Source organism: Atractosteus spatula, chromosome 26 (assembly GCF_055471065.1).
Source record: "Atractosteus spatula isolate fAtrSpa1 chromosome 26, fAtrSpa1.hap1, whole genome shotgun sequence".
Lineage (NCBI taxonomy): Eukaryota > Metazoa > Chordata > Actinopteri > Semionotiformes > Lepisosteidae > Atractosteus > Atractosteus spatula.
Window position 1 is genome coordinate 10950024 of NC_142731.1, and position 15733 is coordinate 10965756.

General features: G+C 36.7%; 1 protein-coding gene across 1 annotated transcript in view; it reads right to left on the reverse strand.

Annotated features, from left to right (window-relative positions):
- The window catches only part of dnhd1 (dynein heavy chain domain 1), a 67009-nt gene that overhangs the window by 2137 nt on the left and 49139 nt on the right, over positions 1 to 15733 (reverse strand). Inside the window, exons 34-41 of the mRNA XM_088906322.1 lie at positions 13168 to 13346; positions 11444 to 12421; positions 9925 to 10102; positions 6092 to 6229; positions 4935 to 5133; positions 4160 to 4251; positions 3726 to 3854; positions 2461 to 3056 (exon numbers count right to left, since the gene is read on the reverse strand). Coding sequence (XP_088762448.1) covers positions 2461 to 3056; positions 3726 to 3854; positions 4160 to 4251; positions 4935 to 5133; positions 6092 to 6229; positions 9925 to 10102; positions 11444 to 12421; positions 13168 to 13346 — 2489 coding nt within the window. The remainder of the gene's footprint in view (positions 1 to 2460; positions 3057 to 3725; positions 3855 to 4159; positions 4252 to 4934; positions 5134 to 6091; positions 6230 to 9924; positions 10103 to 11443; positions 12422 to 13167; positions 13347 to 15733) is intronic.

The window sequence follows — 15733 nt, forward strand, 5'->3', positions numbered from 1 at the left end:
AGTGCCTTTCAACAATAAGATCCCGTAGGTGTTTTGTCAGCTCCTTGCGGACCATGAGTATCCCAGTAGAATGCAACCGTGAAAATTTCAAGGAAATCCTACAGGAACAGCTGATTTTTATTCTTTTAATCAGAATCACTTCCATTGATGGCAGGTGCATGTTACTTACCTTTGGACATGATTTTGAATGTGATTGGTTAACTCTGAACACAGCTACAGCCCCCATTATAAAAGGGTGTGCACACTTTTCAACCAGGATGTTGTAGGTTTTGTAATTTCAATTATTTTTCCTAATAAGTATCTATTTGTTTTTCTCTTAAATTTTGTTTAAGGTCAAATTAAAGATGGAAAAATGGCTGACATGATTTATCTTGATTTTTGGCTTTACATCACAAAAACCTGCAATTTCAATAAGGGTGTGTAGACTTTTTATATTTTCTGTAGTTAGCTGTTAATTGATCCAAAGATCTCTTCCAGCCTTTTCTTGAGTGAAAGCAAAGCAACTAAGCATTTTGTCAATGCTTTCATTGACTCTTGTTTCCTTGAGTACAGTTGGTAAGATCCTGGAGATGTATTCATCCTTAGTACTTCCATCCCTGAAATACATCTATTTCTTCTATGCCAATAATGTTTATTAAATAACTTCCTTCTTCTGCATGAGGCATATTGTCTACTTATTCCTTAGTGAGTACCTGAGTTTAATACTCAGTATATCTGCAATTTCCCTTTTATCATCTAAAAGTTTGTCATTGGATATATTTTACTTAATCCTTAATGCTCCTTTACTGTTGCAGTATTGAACTTTTTATATGTTTCAGTCACCATTGCAATAACCCTTTCTATTCTATCTCTCTTGGCCTTTCTATTATTCGTTTTAACCAGTGTTCACAATTCACTGTACACTTTTTCTTTAACAGGGTCCTGTTGTTTTTAATCATTTCACAAAGTGCTTTATTTTCCTTTTTACATTTTGTAATTTGTTGAACTATGTGAGATAAGGTGTTCTAGGTTTTGATTTGCTTACTATTGGGATAAACGTGTTCTGTGCCTTAAGCAGAATCTGTTTAAGCTCTTGCCATCCATTTTGCACTGATATTGTCATGATAGTTTCCTTCGACCAACGGTTGCCCTGGGAAACCGTCACATTCTAACAAGGGCTCATGGTTTTCCAGGGTTTGCTTTTCTGACCGGATCAGTGTTTAGTTACTTAGCTTATTATTCAATTCCTAATTTTCTATTTAAAGCTGAGGAGCCACTTTGATGGGTCTTTGGCATTTTTTCACTTCACCCCAGGTTTTCACTGGCACTGCTGTATTCACTTTTTACATATTTCCGCTGACAGCACTTACTCTGCGCAAACGTTGCAGCCTCAAGACTGTCCTTTAACCACTTTGGTCCCCCTTTTCAGGAGGCTTGCTATTCACTTTTTCCTGTACCCGAGGGTCCAGTAGATTAACCTTTTCTTTCAGAATCTATTTACCTCTGATGTAGTTTGGCTGTTGGAGCTGCACCAATACGTTGCACGTGTAATGAGCTGCAGATGATTGGCAAATTTGGTGCTGTCAGGGAAATTTGACAAACAAATTCTCACCCCACTATAAAATGACTTAAAGAAGCACAGTTCACTCTCCAAGGTTAAGCTAGGAAAGGACATGTACAGGTCACAGTCATAAGGTTTAGACATAAAGGGAATAAGCAGAAGGTTAGGGACTAAGTGGGACAGGTTTTATTAAACCAAGGTTGATCCAAATTTATACTTAACTTTGTGACTCCCCCTTTTATCAGGTTACAATAAGAAGGGTGCAAAGACCCTACTATAGGGGATTAATTTGCTGTTCGAAAACATGCTACCATTTAAGGAGGATCTGCCACACTTTCCTACACTAGAATTGTTTTGTTCTAACTAAAATAACTTTAAAAATGGTGGCTAGCCTGATGGGCCCCATTATATTTTAAAGGACTCTTGTAAATAATCTATTTATAAATACTTAGAACTGTTTAATAGTGACCATTGTAGCTGCTCTGTTAAAATTTATATAAACTGGTGATTTAAGGGTGATCTGGAAGTCTGCCTGTATTGTTTCTAAAGGACCTGGGCTGTGAATCCTTGCAATAATGTTAGAACGAAATGGAAACATTTTCCGATTCCATATTAGAATACACTGATCTGATTCCAGTTTTAGTATAAATGCACTATTTTTTGTTGCTAAATTAAATTCAAGATATGAATCTAATATTTTAGTGAACCTCATCTTTGCATGAAGGAGATGAATCTGTTGCCTTTATTACAGCATGGATTTCTGGTAATACATTTCACTGGACTAAAATACGTAATTGTTGTGAAAATGTTTATATAACCAAGGGTAAAAAATGGTTAAGAGTTTTCCTTTTCTGGTTTTGTAGTATAGGTCCTGTGTTTTCAGAGGTTCGTTGTGGAAGTGGGTGGCAAATTAGCCTTACCTGGTACTGCAGGGAAAAATTGCTGATGTCCCTCTGTTCAGCTCGGGCTTGCTCTTGCAACACAGCCACCAAGAAACCCTTAGGATTCTGGAAGGCAGAAAGGTGGTAGACTGCGGGGGGTGTCTCCTCCCAAAGGTAGGCTCCTAGCAGCTTTGCCTGGGACTCCAACTGATGCAACAAGAACAGTGTTTGAGAGGAATCCCAGGAGCTCAATGTCTTGTTATAGCCACCTGATTGGCTAAGCTCAGATAGCATAGAAGACACAACAGAGATGATGCTGTCCCATTCCTGCTGCACAAACTGCTGCAGGGGCCTATGTACCCTTGCTCCCCGGCTCTCCTCATTCCTGTCCATACTCTCCCTCAGGGCCTGCATTCTCTCTCTGGCCTGACTGATATCAGGTGCTGCTGGTTGGTCGCTCACATACAGCCTGGAGATCTGGGATTCCAACAGGCTGTTTAGGATCTGACTCCTATCTGTAATGAGCTCCCTAACCAAGCCTGCACTGAGACCCAGGATCACAGAGTCGGTGCTGGATGCCAGTTGTTGGACTCTCTGCTCCAAGTCCTGCAGCATGGCCAGCCTGGGGGACACACCTGCAACCACAAGAGCACTCAGCACATCATACGTAATTTAGACATGTTATAAATAGAGATTTTAGCTGACCTTATCATGCTGTGACATAGTGGAGTATTTTTTCCAATTTTTTTCAAAACTCCCCCTTAGTCCCCCTTTCAATAATCCCAGTGCTTTTGTTTTGTCCATCGCAGACCCCCCTTTTTCTAGTCCAGTCTGAAGCGACTTCTTCAAATCCAAATTATTATATTTATTTTTCTTTCCTTTTTCTTTTTTTTAGCCTGGTCCCCACTGTGTAAAGCGACATTTTTGTTTTTCTTTCTTTAAACCTTCCAAGCTGACCTCACGCCACCCTCACATGGGGCATCAACTTTTACCAGCATTTGCCGTGGCTCCTTCAAACCTGCATCGTGACCATATCTATTAGCTTTACCATCATGTTAGGCTGTCAATGCACAATTTTCTTTTAAGTCAGACACATTTTGATTGTCATATGATTAACAAAAGGTCAGTCTAGATAAGGAATGGCTTTATGGCACCGCAGAATTTAAAGCTGAGAATTGTTAAATATAGAAAAACAACATGCATGTGAATGAAAAACAACAGGTAATCAGGTCCCTTACTGTGTAATTTTTTTATATTCCTTTAGAACAGTGGTCTTCATAATATCACCATTGCAATTTTCATACCATAGCAGCCAGAAATCCCAATGATTTCTGGGGCGTGAGGTCCCCTGCCCCACAGGCAGGACCTGGCCACCTCCTGCAAGACATCCAGATCTTCACTGTCCACAGCATGTCCACCATACACCAGTGACCCTGTAGGCAGGACAGGTTTGATGAAGAATTCTCAGAGAGCACAACTAAAAGAATCCATACCAGGGAAATTATGTTTCCCGTAACAGACCAAACCAATACAACAAACAACTTGTCAAAACAAACAGAGTTTGATATATTGAAACAGTCATAAACCTTAATGCTATCATTTGCAAAACCCACTGCCCACACTGACAGCAATTATTAAGAAAAAAATTCATAACTGATTTACCATAACCTTGTAAAACTGTATTTTTCCACCTGACAAACCAGATTCAGCTTCCTGAGCCTTTGGTATACGTTTCTACCTGCTATGAACACCAGGGCTTGGACTGGGTCCTCACACAGTCTCTCAATCTTTTCCCAAGCATTCAAGACAGCAAACAGATCCTCTTGGGTCCTACAGTATAACCAGAAGAGAAGAGTGAAAAATGTGTTAGCCATGTAATACGTAATTTCAATACATACAACAAAGGTTAGGGTAGTAAGTCTCTGAGTAACAATACTTTTCTTTAATCTAGCAGTGGTACACTTCTGTGGAAAACACTGTTGTGACTGGATTTGTTCATATAATAGGTTTAGCTTTGATCATATGAAGAATCTAAAATATTTTAACATTAATTCACCATTTGATGTGTTTAATCACACAATCACTTTAAGCTTTATTTTAAACTTTTAAACTGTTTTTTGAAGACTAAAATCATGGATAGGTGTAGAATTAGTTTTTAAACTGTTGCAGCAATAATTAAAATTTAAACTGACATTGTATTTAAACCAGAATTCCCAGACATGGTCCAGTATGTTTAAGTCTGTTTAAATAGATTGCAGCTTTAAAAAGAAAAAAAAAAGATAAACCCTTTTGCTTAAAGGAGCAATCTAAGCTTACTGATTCTTTGAGAGTATCTGCAAACTCTTCACATGCTCTGAAATTCTTCATGATGCAGGTCTTCAGTGATGTATATAAGATGTTAAGAGACGGCAGATTTAGAAAAGCTGCACTGTTCCATGAAATCAAAGATTCGGGAGCACACAGAGTACACTTTCTTCACTGTGGCAATGCTGCAGGTTCCAGGAGGCTCTCACCAGCAGTGCAGATGTCCCTGCGCAATCTGACGGTAGTTCTGTCTCTGCAGCAGGACAGAGTGCAGTACAGCACAGCGGATCTGTAGGTCAGCAGGGGGGGAGGGACCAGCGGCAGCCTGCCTCAGTGAGCTGTACAGTGTCTCCTTAAGCTCCCAGGGAGAGTCGCAGGCTAGTCGCAAGGCACAGGCCTTCACAGCAGCTGCAGCACACAGAGGCCAGATAGGGTTACATACCTGCAGCTACCCTGAATACTGCTGAGATGAGAGGTACTGTAAGATTAACTTGCCAGTCTATGTCAAACAAAGTCTAATACTACTGCATTGTTTTTGGGCCATTAATAATATGCATTGTCCACATTTAATTTAAGAATGTTTACAGTTTATAAAGATTATTGAGCTAGAGAGATATTGGAAATATGAAAGATACTTCTGGAACTATACACACTTTTTTAACTTGTCCACATACAAAGACAGACCTGGTATTTGAAGTTACCACTGAGTCAGTAAGAAACAAGTCATTATACATAATAGCCGTCTTTAACTGCAAGTATCGTTGTTTCAAAATGCCTTAACCTATGTTTCCCCTTATCAATAACCTGTAACTAGCTAATTTTTCAAATACTGTAGATTATGGTTAGGGTTAGGTACCTTGTACCTGAACACTCCCCATTAATGCAAACATTTAGTTAGATTTGTCAAATTATTTTGCTGAGCATATGTTACTTGGTAATAAAAGTATATCACCTGTCATGGTTAATGATTATAATTACAAGATGTGTAAATTAAAAAATAAAAGTGATTCAATTTTATACCTTGTTTAGGAATGGCTTCAAACAAAGTTAAAAATTTTAAGAAATTAAAAGTTCCATTTTAATAAGGACTGCATAGATTGGGAAGTCTTTAGCTTTTTTCAGTAAAATTAATTGTGGAAGAATATATACGTTATACTTTTGCTTTAAATGAATGAGCCATTATGAAGGAGCTAAAAAGAGCTACCAGAGGGACCAAGTGATCAAACGAGAAAGTAAGCTTAGTTTCTTTACAGTACTTAGGAGAAAGTCTGTAGTTTTTTTAAGGATACTTGAGTGGTTGTCTTTTAGATATATTGTACAATAATTCTGATACAATTCAGATCTGTAACATATTGCTCCTGCACACCTGGGATAGACTGTGGAGCATCGCTCCGTGTGATGAACCACAGTCTAAACTGTGGGTGGATAGGTCTCTCTCCACACGCTAGAGGGGCTGCAGGGGCTGTATCATCTGCGTCTTCCTTCCAGGGGTCCAAAGGCTTATCTGAGTAAAAATAAAAGGTAAAGCTAGTCAGTCTTAACTGCATTTGAAACATCTATTGTGTCTAATCAAGGTTTTAAGCAAAGCAAAAAGAGCTGATCTAAATCTTATTTTTCAAATTTCATCAAAATTACAAGTTGATATAAAGCTTCATCTGATATGAACTATTAAAAAATATCACCTTATGTTAAAATGTAAAGACGGATAAGGCAATATAACCATATATATCACATATTGTTTATTATAATCTAGATATCTATATTGCTTTTTTTTTTAAATACATGATATGGTGAAATGCAAAAAAAAGTTTTGAGAGGTTAGCTCCAGAAACATAGTGCAAATCCGTTACCACTAGAATATTTCTCACAAATAGATCTGTAACAGAGGAATCAGCAAAATACCTTACTTAAATACACTCCAGTGAGGGAGGTTTCTTGAATTGGGAGCCTTGGCTTTGTTAATGAGTGTGGACCACTGATTATTTTTATTTCTTCTTTCGTATATTTTTTGCATTATCAGTTTGACACTGTTTATGTCAGCATAATGAACATATGAATGATAATGAAAAATTAATGAATGGTCCACACTCATTACCAAAGCCCAAAATAAAGAGTGTATTTAAGTTAGTGATTAATTGAACTAAGCACTATGGATTTTACCATTCAGTAATGGTTTTAGACATGGTTTATCATAAAAGATTTTAAATAGAAATTTGATGTAAACAACAAACTTCAGAAAGTTTTGTTCCATTTTAAAGGTTTAGCAGGATACACCATCTCATTATGATTTTAACTTTGCAGTATTAATTACATTAATTTGCCATTCATTAATTTTAATGCTTATTTATCATATTTTAAATAATAGAAAGGTAAGGTTTCATTAGCTTATTTTCAAGATTAACATTTTTTTATGTTTTAGTATCTACAGAAGCTTATTAGCGCCATAGAGAAAAAATATTTTTTGCATTTATCAAGACAGTATTGCATTTAAACAGGATAACATTGGTTTAAAAGGTGACAATTCATGAACAATATTTCATACTATATTAATATCTTGCAGATATATTAAATATTATTGTCCCATACAAACTAAAACATCGACTTTAACAACAGATGAATATTGATCACATGCCTTAATTGATCACATGCATTAATTAAATAATTAATCTAAGAAGTACATGTACTGTCTTTTGTATACATGAAGTAGAACGTCCTGTGATGTTCACCATTTCCAAATGTATGTTATCCTTGATGTAAAAATGCAGAAATGTACCGTACATAGGTTTTTGCCTAACATTGAATGGAGTACAGTAAAAAAAGTTAAAAGTAAGACATACTGTACAGTACCTAATATTGGCTTACTGTTTACTGTTATCGTTGCTTACAGTAAACAGCAAGCTGTCAATGTATAAAATCTATAACAGGTTGTGTGCTGTCCTGGAAATCTTTCTCTTTTTGTTTGGCATTCCCCAAATTCTCTTTACATGCAGGTCTGCAAATGGACACAGAAATACTGTTTCTTCTTCCTGCATTTTGCTGTGTAAGCATAGTCTAAAAGCTTTACGTTTAAAGATCCAACAACTGACCAACAATCACAGTATTGTTCACAAATTAATTTTCACCCTTTTCCTCATATAAACGCAAAGGTATGTCATTTAAACACAATACTGTCTGGTATAAACACCAAACATTTCCTGTTTAAATGCAATATTATTTCATTTAATCACAATTGTTTTTCTCCATGGTACTAACAAGCTTCTGTAAGTATCACAGTAGCTGTAAAATATTATTGCACTTTGTATACTAATAACGTTTCTCTACTTTGAGAATTTAAAGTTTTAATTTAATTTAAATAATTTAATTTACTTTATTTTAGATATTTTAAATTTGTATCTTCCACCCCATCTGCATCTTCCACCACTGCCAAAAGTTAGAAAAAAAAAACAGTTCCTTGTTGTCCCTTACATCTCTCTAGTGGGCTTGTTCTGGTGGTAATATTTTACAATGTTAAATGGTGAACAGCTGGTGTCAGTAGCTTGTAGTTTATTAACCAGCTTTTCAATTCAGCAATATCCATCCATTTTCTAAACACATTGTGCAATACAGGGTCCCGGGCAGCAGGAAACTTCCCCAACAAGCAATGGCACAAGGCGGGGTACCCTGGCGGGCATGCCAGTTCATCAAAGGGCACACACAGACACATTACACCAAGAACAATTATGCCAGAAGCCAATTAATCTGCCAATTTGTCTTTGAACTGAGGGAGGAAACAGAAGCACCCAGCAGAAACCACATAGACACATAGCAGACATATACATTCCAGGAAGGTAGCAGCCCAGGAATGGAACCCAGAGCTCCAGTGCCCTAGTTCTAGCTACTCTCTAAAGCTAACCACTGGACCAGTGTGCTGCCGAACTTAATAAAGAAAAAATTGAAAATAAGTCTGGAGATTGTGGTCCAGTATCATCCAACCATCCAAAGACACATACTTTGGATGGTTGGATAGGCTGGGGACTGCTGTGACCTTTTACAGACATACTGGTACTGTATGTGACTTTCTAATCATGGAAGGATGAATGACTGCTCAAACCATACATTTGAAATAGTCATCAGACTATCATATCTTATATTGTCTTGGACTGTAGCTGGTCAAAACATTCGTCTTCTCTGAAATTGATTATTGCTCTGCTTGCTGGGGTTTCTTAATCCACACTAAACAAGTTTTGCCAGCCAGAATCCTGATCAAGTAGTGTCCACTTGATCACATTACTCCAGTTCTGGAATCCTTATACTTGCTTCCTGGCAGGTTTTCTGTACAAGTCAGTACACCTCAGTACAAGTCTTATTTATCTTTCTACTCCCCTCCTTGCAAAAACATAATTGTCTTACTCTGGTTTTCTTTTTGTCCCCCAAGCTTAACTGTATACTATGGGTAATCGGTCCTTCACTTGCTATGTTCCAAAGCTCTGGCATTCTATCCCTAAGGATATCAGAGAGTCACCATCCTGGAGTACTTTCAAATCCAGACTAAAAACCTTCTTTTTCAGAGGCTTTTAGGTAAAATTGATGTCTGTGTCCCTTTACATCTTCTAGCACCCTTGTTTTTTATTGTTTTATTAAACTTTATCTCCTATCGTCATTTTTTTCTAACTTTAAAGTGTTATACAACAATAATAATTCTTTAAATACCTGTTCATGAACTGAAATTAACCACTAAGAGTTTATTCACTGCTAGCTTTTAAGCATAGTGTAAATATGACTGTTGTAAATTAATACATTTTGAAGTGGCACTGGAATAATCTGAATTATATCACTAAAAATGTGCATTAAATTCACAGAAAGGCATGGAAGACACCTTAATAAAAATAAATAATGTTAAAGCAGTTTAAACTATAATAAATATCTCAGCCATACTCAGCAGTTGATTAAAAAAATCTTTAATGGCTAGACTGAAATGAACGGCAATTTTGTGTGTGTGATAGTGATCATTTCTATTGCACCGATGAAAGCAAAGGTTTAAATACTGTAATAAATATATATTTTTAAATTTCATTATAAACTGCTCTTGAATTTTTAAAAATTCTCTGTGGAAACATTACACCTTTCCTGTTTCATACACCACAATGAGTCTGCAAAGCTGGATAATTTTGACTGGTTTTGAATCTATACTGTGCTATTGCCATAGCATATTGCTCTTACCTCTGGCTGTCTGGGAAAACAACTTGGAGAGCTGGGAGACTAACTCACTGTCCCATTGGTCCAGTAGGTGACAGTTGTTGAAGACCAGCCAATGACCTCCCCTGGTGCAGGTGTCTAGGGTCTGCAGGGTAGATTCTCTTTGGCAATGGGAGCCAAAAGAAATTACATGGATCCTCACCTAAAAGTGAGAAAAGCTTAATTCTATATTTTATATCTGTATTTTGTGCTAAATCTGTGGCTGATTAAACGTTTCATTATAAATGATAATTTTATTATAATTTCATTATAAATTATAACTTTTCATTATAATTATACATTGTATTAACTATAGTGGTTGCAAAAAGAAATGATTTAGAAATGAAATATATTTATAAAATACTAACAGAGTGCTATAAATGTGGTAATAATCAACATGTAGAGTAACTGCATGTACTGTAGTCCAACAAAACCCAAACCATAACCTGAACCACACCTCTAACTCAAACCCTAGTGTTAGTTGTTGTATGTAGTACGTTTCCAATTGTTTAGAACATTATTATTAACAATGTAAAGAGGGGAGTTACTGTTCTGTTAACATGGAGACACATGTTGACAACAGAGAAAGGCACCATTATCAATGAAGAGAGGAAGAATTAAGGTTCAGAGTCTGAATGGTAATAATAACCAGACGTTTTTGTAGCACATTAGGTACAGTACTGAGAAAAATGTGATCCTACAATATAATTATTAGAATATTATAGGGTAGCTTTTAAACCTCACAGTTTTGCCTCATAAATTTCCTACAGAGGCAGTGTCTATGTGGTATTATGAACCATCTATTGCTTGATGATTGTGTAGACTGTACTCTTAGGGGGTAGTCACAGAGATATACAGTATATGTTTTGTACCCTTCTCCTGATCTGTGGTTTTGCAATTATTGTATTCCTGACAATTTAAAAGTGCCTTAGTCTTCATTATCAGGTCTTTGACTTAAGTTTGAATTAAGACTTAACATAAAAATGTTAAAGACAGAATCATGTGAAGAACTATAACTGCACAATCAGAGGCTATGCAATTGTGCAGTTGATTAAGGTAATTATATACACTTATATTTGTTTAGGTTTTCCAAAGCAAATGGTTTGAATACATATGCAATACACCTTTCCATTCTCCTTCTTATTAATTATTTCTTTTTGTTTTTTGTTCAATGTATGGAGTAGGTTATGTATACAACAAATATAAATTCCTACTTCAAAATGTCCTGACTGCAAGTTATAAAGCAACAAAATTTGAAATTTATGCAAGAGTCTGAATACTTTTTTATGGTACTATATAAAATACACCTCATGAAGTTCCCAAATATTTACCCAATATTCTTTTAACTATGCAATCCTTAATCAGTTTGATGGACAGCTGTCTGGATCTTAGACAGTTTTTTTTGTTGTGAACCTGAGGTTATCAATGGCTTTCTAAAAGTAAATGATAAAGCTGGACCCTTTAGTCCCTGATGTTTTCATTACTTCAGACTCAATTTGGTTACCTGATTTGCCTGTGTCTTCACAGCCTGCTCTATCCAGTACAGTGGATGTGTCGAAGGGCCCAGATCTCCTTTTTGTGGCAAGAGAAAAATAACTGGAATTGCTACCAGGTTCAAGAGCTGTGAAGAGATCTCTGAAGTTGCATAATCTACAGAAGCCAGGGTTTGGCCCAACTGGCTGTAAGCCAGGTCCTCAGCAACAGCAAAAAGCCACTCAGGATGCAGTGTCTTCCATAGTACTGCCTTCTGAAGAGTAGAAAGTTGAGCATAAGAGGAGCAGGGGACAGGTCCAATCACAGTGGATGAGGGAAACGTGAAGTACTCTTGCCATTGCTCAGACAGGTGAAGTAGGGAAGAGCTCAAGCCCTTAAAAGCGGTTAGATTTTCCAAATAACATATTTCCCTCATGGTGTGCTCATCTACCCATTTGACGAGATGTGTGCTGGTGCTATGTAGATCTAGAGAACTGACCACATCTTTCAGGCCTTTTAAGAAGATTTGCTGCTCCAGGGATGTGCATTCATCATTGTGCCTGATCAGAGCTACAGAAACTAACAACTGGAAGAACCTGGCATGACTCTGGAACAGACATGGCCGATAGTGGGACAGGACATCAGACACTATCCTGTGTGTAATCTCTGCTATAGTGGCGCTTGTGAACTCTCCCCCATTTGCCCCCTCTGTCCTCCCATTGTGGCCCAATGCCATTTTGAACACCTGTAGAAAAGGCTGGAGAGGAAAAAAGTAAAGGGGAGAGAGCCGTGAGACCTCCTGCAGGGCTTGATACAGAGCACTTCCAAGTTTAACGACTCCATCAAAGTCCTTCAGTAGTACACAATGGTGCTGCAACTCTACAGACACCTCCTTTAAGTCTTGATGCAGGATGGACATAGTTTTCTGACATTCAGACACATGGGAGAGGAAACAAGGGTCTTCCAGGAGAGGTGTGCGAGACTGGAGGATATACTCCACTAAAGAGCCCTGAGGAGAGACAGAAATCAGACTAAATTAAATATCATATGAACTGAAGGGAAATCCACTGCATGAAAGTACGAAAATTGCAATCTTCCAAGTTGGTTTTCCTCTCCAAATAAAACTAATAATTTTAATAAATTTGAAATTTCTCCTTTATATACTCATATTTAAACTGCCATATCGTATTCAACTTCTCTGCTATAAATATACAGAGAAGACCATCCCAGCCTTGAATTTTGTTTCTATTTTTGGTTTTGCTGGTTCTGCGGTGCCATACTAATGATCTTAGTTTGGTATTGTCTATGACTTGGTCAGTTAATTGCCAGAATCTGGTTCATTGACAAATTAGGAAGTAGTGTTGTTCTAATACAGATTTTTGTGGCATTCTAATTTTAATTGTGTGTCATCCAGAATAACCACTATTTCCTTTATACATAACGCTCCTGACCACAGGCAGCAGTGGTATAACTGTAATTGGAACTAGCAACTACAAGCTACTGGGATTACCCTGTTATGTTTTAAGTATTTTTAATGAGTCATTTGTAATTCCTGAAACACTCAAAATCCAATTTGAAAATAGTTGTACATTTACAGACCCTCTTTAACTTACTGTACTTATTACCTGACTCAATGCATATATCCATATCTGTGAAAATAAAGTGTGTCAAGCTCCCTTATCTTAATCATTTCAATCATTTATTTTTGTCACCTTACTGCCCAATCCCAGCTTTTCATTTCATTTCATTTCATACCTCCTCCTCCTGCATTCTATTCACAATCTGCAGTTTCTCCATGTGTACTGTCCTCCTCTGGCCCCAGACTTCTGGACACTCTGAGAGCACAAGCTCTTTAAGGAGGAGCTCCTCCAGTTCTGATTGGCTCAAACTAATGTCAATTACATTCACCACCTTTAAGATATTAGGATCTAATTCTGAAGAAACAGAGAAGGAGCAACAGTGAAAAAACACTCAGGGACAGAATACTACAAGAAAGTACAATTTTGGTATAATCTCATTTTAAACATAACAAATAGAATTAAATAATTTAGAGTTGTGTTTTATTACTAGTGCTTTAAAAAATATTTGTCCAGTCCAGATTCTCTTAAAGCTAAATTAATTTCCAATACTAATGTCTGTTTGTATACATTTTTTATTTAGTTATATCAGTTAAGCAAATAAATTGTACATTTGTCATGTTCTATCTAAATTTATAAAAAAATAAAAGCTTTTAAACATTTCATCAGTAGATACATTTATCACAGGTAACTCAAAATCAAATACCCTCTTTCTCTAATACTAACAAGTTTAAGAAACCAGGACTGTATAAAGGCAATTACAGAGCTGAACAGAGTTAGATATATAAATACTTTGAATCTTGCCTTGAAGACTTAATTAAAAATCAGAATCACAGATGTCTCACTATTTGAAAAAGTAATGCACATCACTGAAGGTAAAAGGTAAGATCAGAATTGTGCTAAAGCTCTTTAATTATGTAGTGAAGTCTTCAACAACCTGATAACACTTCACTCTGATTGGCACTGAAATAGGTCACATGAAGCAGTTTAATTCATTGGTTCAGAGTACCAATTCTATATTATATTCTATATTGTTACCATTCTGCTAATCTGTATTATATCTTAATTGTACTGTTATCTTATCTTATTATATAAATTATGCTGGATAAATGTGAAGGAAATCGTAAATATTATATTTAAAGGAGGGCCCTGTTTAAAATGTTAATGGTCACAATAGAACTTTTAATATCATGATAGGCAATGATAACAAGGCACGTTTTCCACAGTCTAGAAAGGGACTGACCTGAAAGATGTTAGCCTGCACGAATGACATAAATGTAATGTATTCTTTTATCAGTCTCTTTTAAAAAAGCGGAGCTTCAAGCCGTAAACTAAAAAGGAAGAAGCCGGCGAGATGACGTTGTAAAAATAGTACAAAAAGAAGTTAAAAAAACAAAAAGGGTGATGAAAAATATCCAAGGAAAAGGGAAAAGAGAAAAAAAGACCTAGGAGGAGAAGCTTTTTTCTTGTAAAAGCAGGTTGAGGTTCAACTGACAGAACAATGATACTGTGGTTCTAGGTGACTAAATTAAGCGATAAAGTGTCAAATTAGCATGATTGAGAACTGCATCGGAAAAAGTGTTGTCTTAATTAAAAGGCGTCCCGATCTAGTTTGAGTGGCAGGTTGAGCTTGATGGAATGTTATTGTTGGGCAACAGCAGGACGCGAGTTGGTCCTGGTCTGGGCATGACAAATCCCTTTACAACAGGCTAAAATTCTAGGATTGTGGGGGATTTGCAGAAAAAATGGCCTACAATCATTTGTACAGTAGGGAATGTCTTTCCAATACACATACAGTACATTAAGCAGGCGTCACACTACACAACTCGACACGACTTCTAGTCGGAGAACTAATTTAAAAACTGCAGTTGCTGAATCTTGCTGCCTTTTCTGTCTTAGAGGATGTCAAATTATACTAGGAATCTAAGGGGGTGACTAATTACACAATTCCTTCACGGCTTTTCTCATGGTTCCAAATCTTGTATTGTGCTGTGAAAGTACAGTGAGGTCGCCTCATTTTGGCAGCCAATCAATGTGGAGCACACCGGAAAGAGGAGCACTGCTCGAAAGTAAACAACTAAACATGGAAAACAAGCATGTAAACATCTTGAAAATGTAAAACAGACATTGTTTTCCACAAATAAACACCTTCAAAAATATAATTCTTCTTTATAAATAGAGAACAAATTTTGTCGCTAGGGGTGTCACACTAAACAACTGACGGTAATGGGCGTGCGCTGCGACTCTCTACAACTCGCTCTGATTTTCTTAAATGAATGTAATGAAATGTAAATGAAGGCTACGACTGAAAATCCTAGAAAAAGTCGCGTAGTGTGATGCCGACATTAACAGGCCAATACGCCTCCCTGGATCTGATGGCCTGAACCATTTCAATTAAAAGGGGAAGGTGGCTTTTCCAACCACAGCATTTCCTATTCCTTATCTCCAAACATTAAAGGGATACAAGAAAAAATAACCCACCTTATGAAACACCACATGCTACGCCAATGCTACAGAAAGCAATGCACTATACAAGAATGCTAGGAGGATGTAAGCAGTTGTGGCTATAGGGATGTTTGCCTGCAGACTGTGGATCTCTGCTGGTAGCAAACATTTAATAATTTTTATACAAACATATGTCTGAAAATATAACTAAAAGAGCAAATAAAAAAGTGTTGAAAGGGCAATAAAAATGTTTTCCTAGATCTTCAAAGATAGTACGATCTACTCAATGATTAGGGATT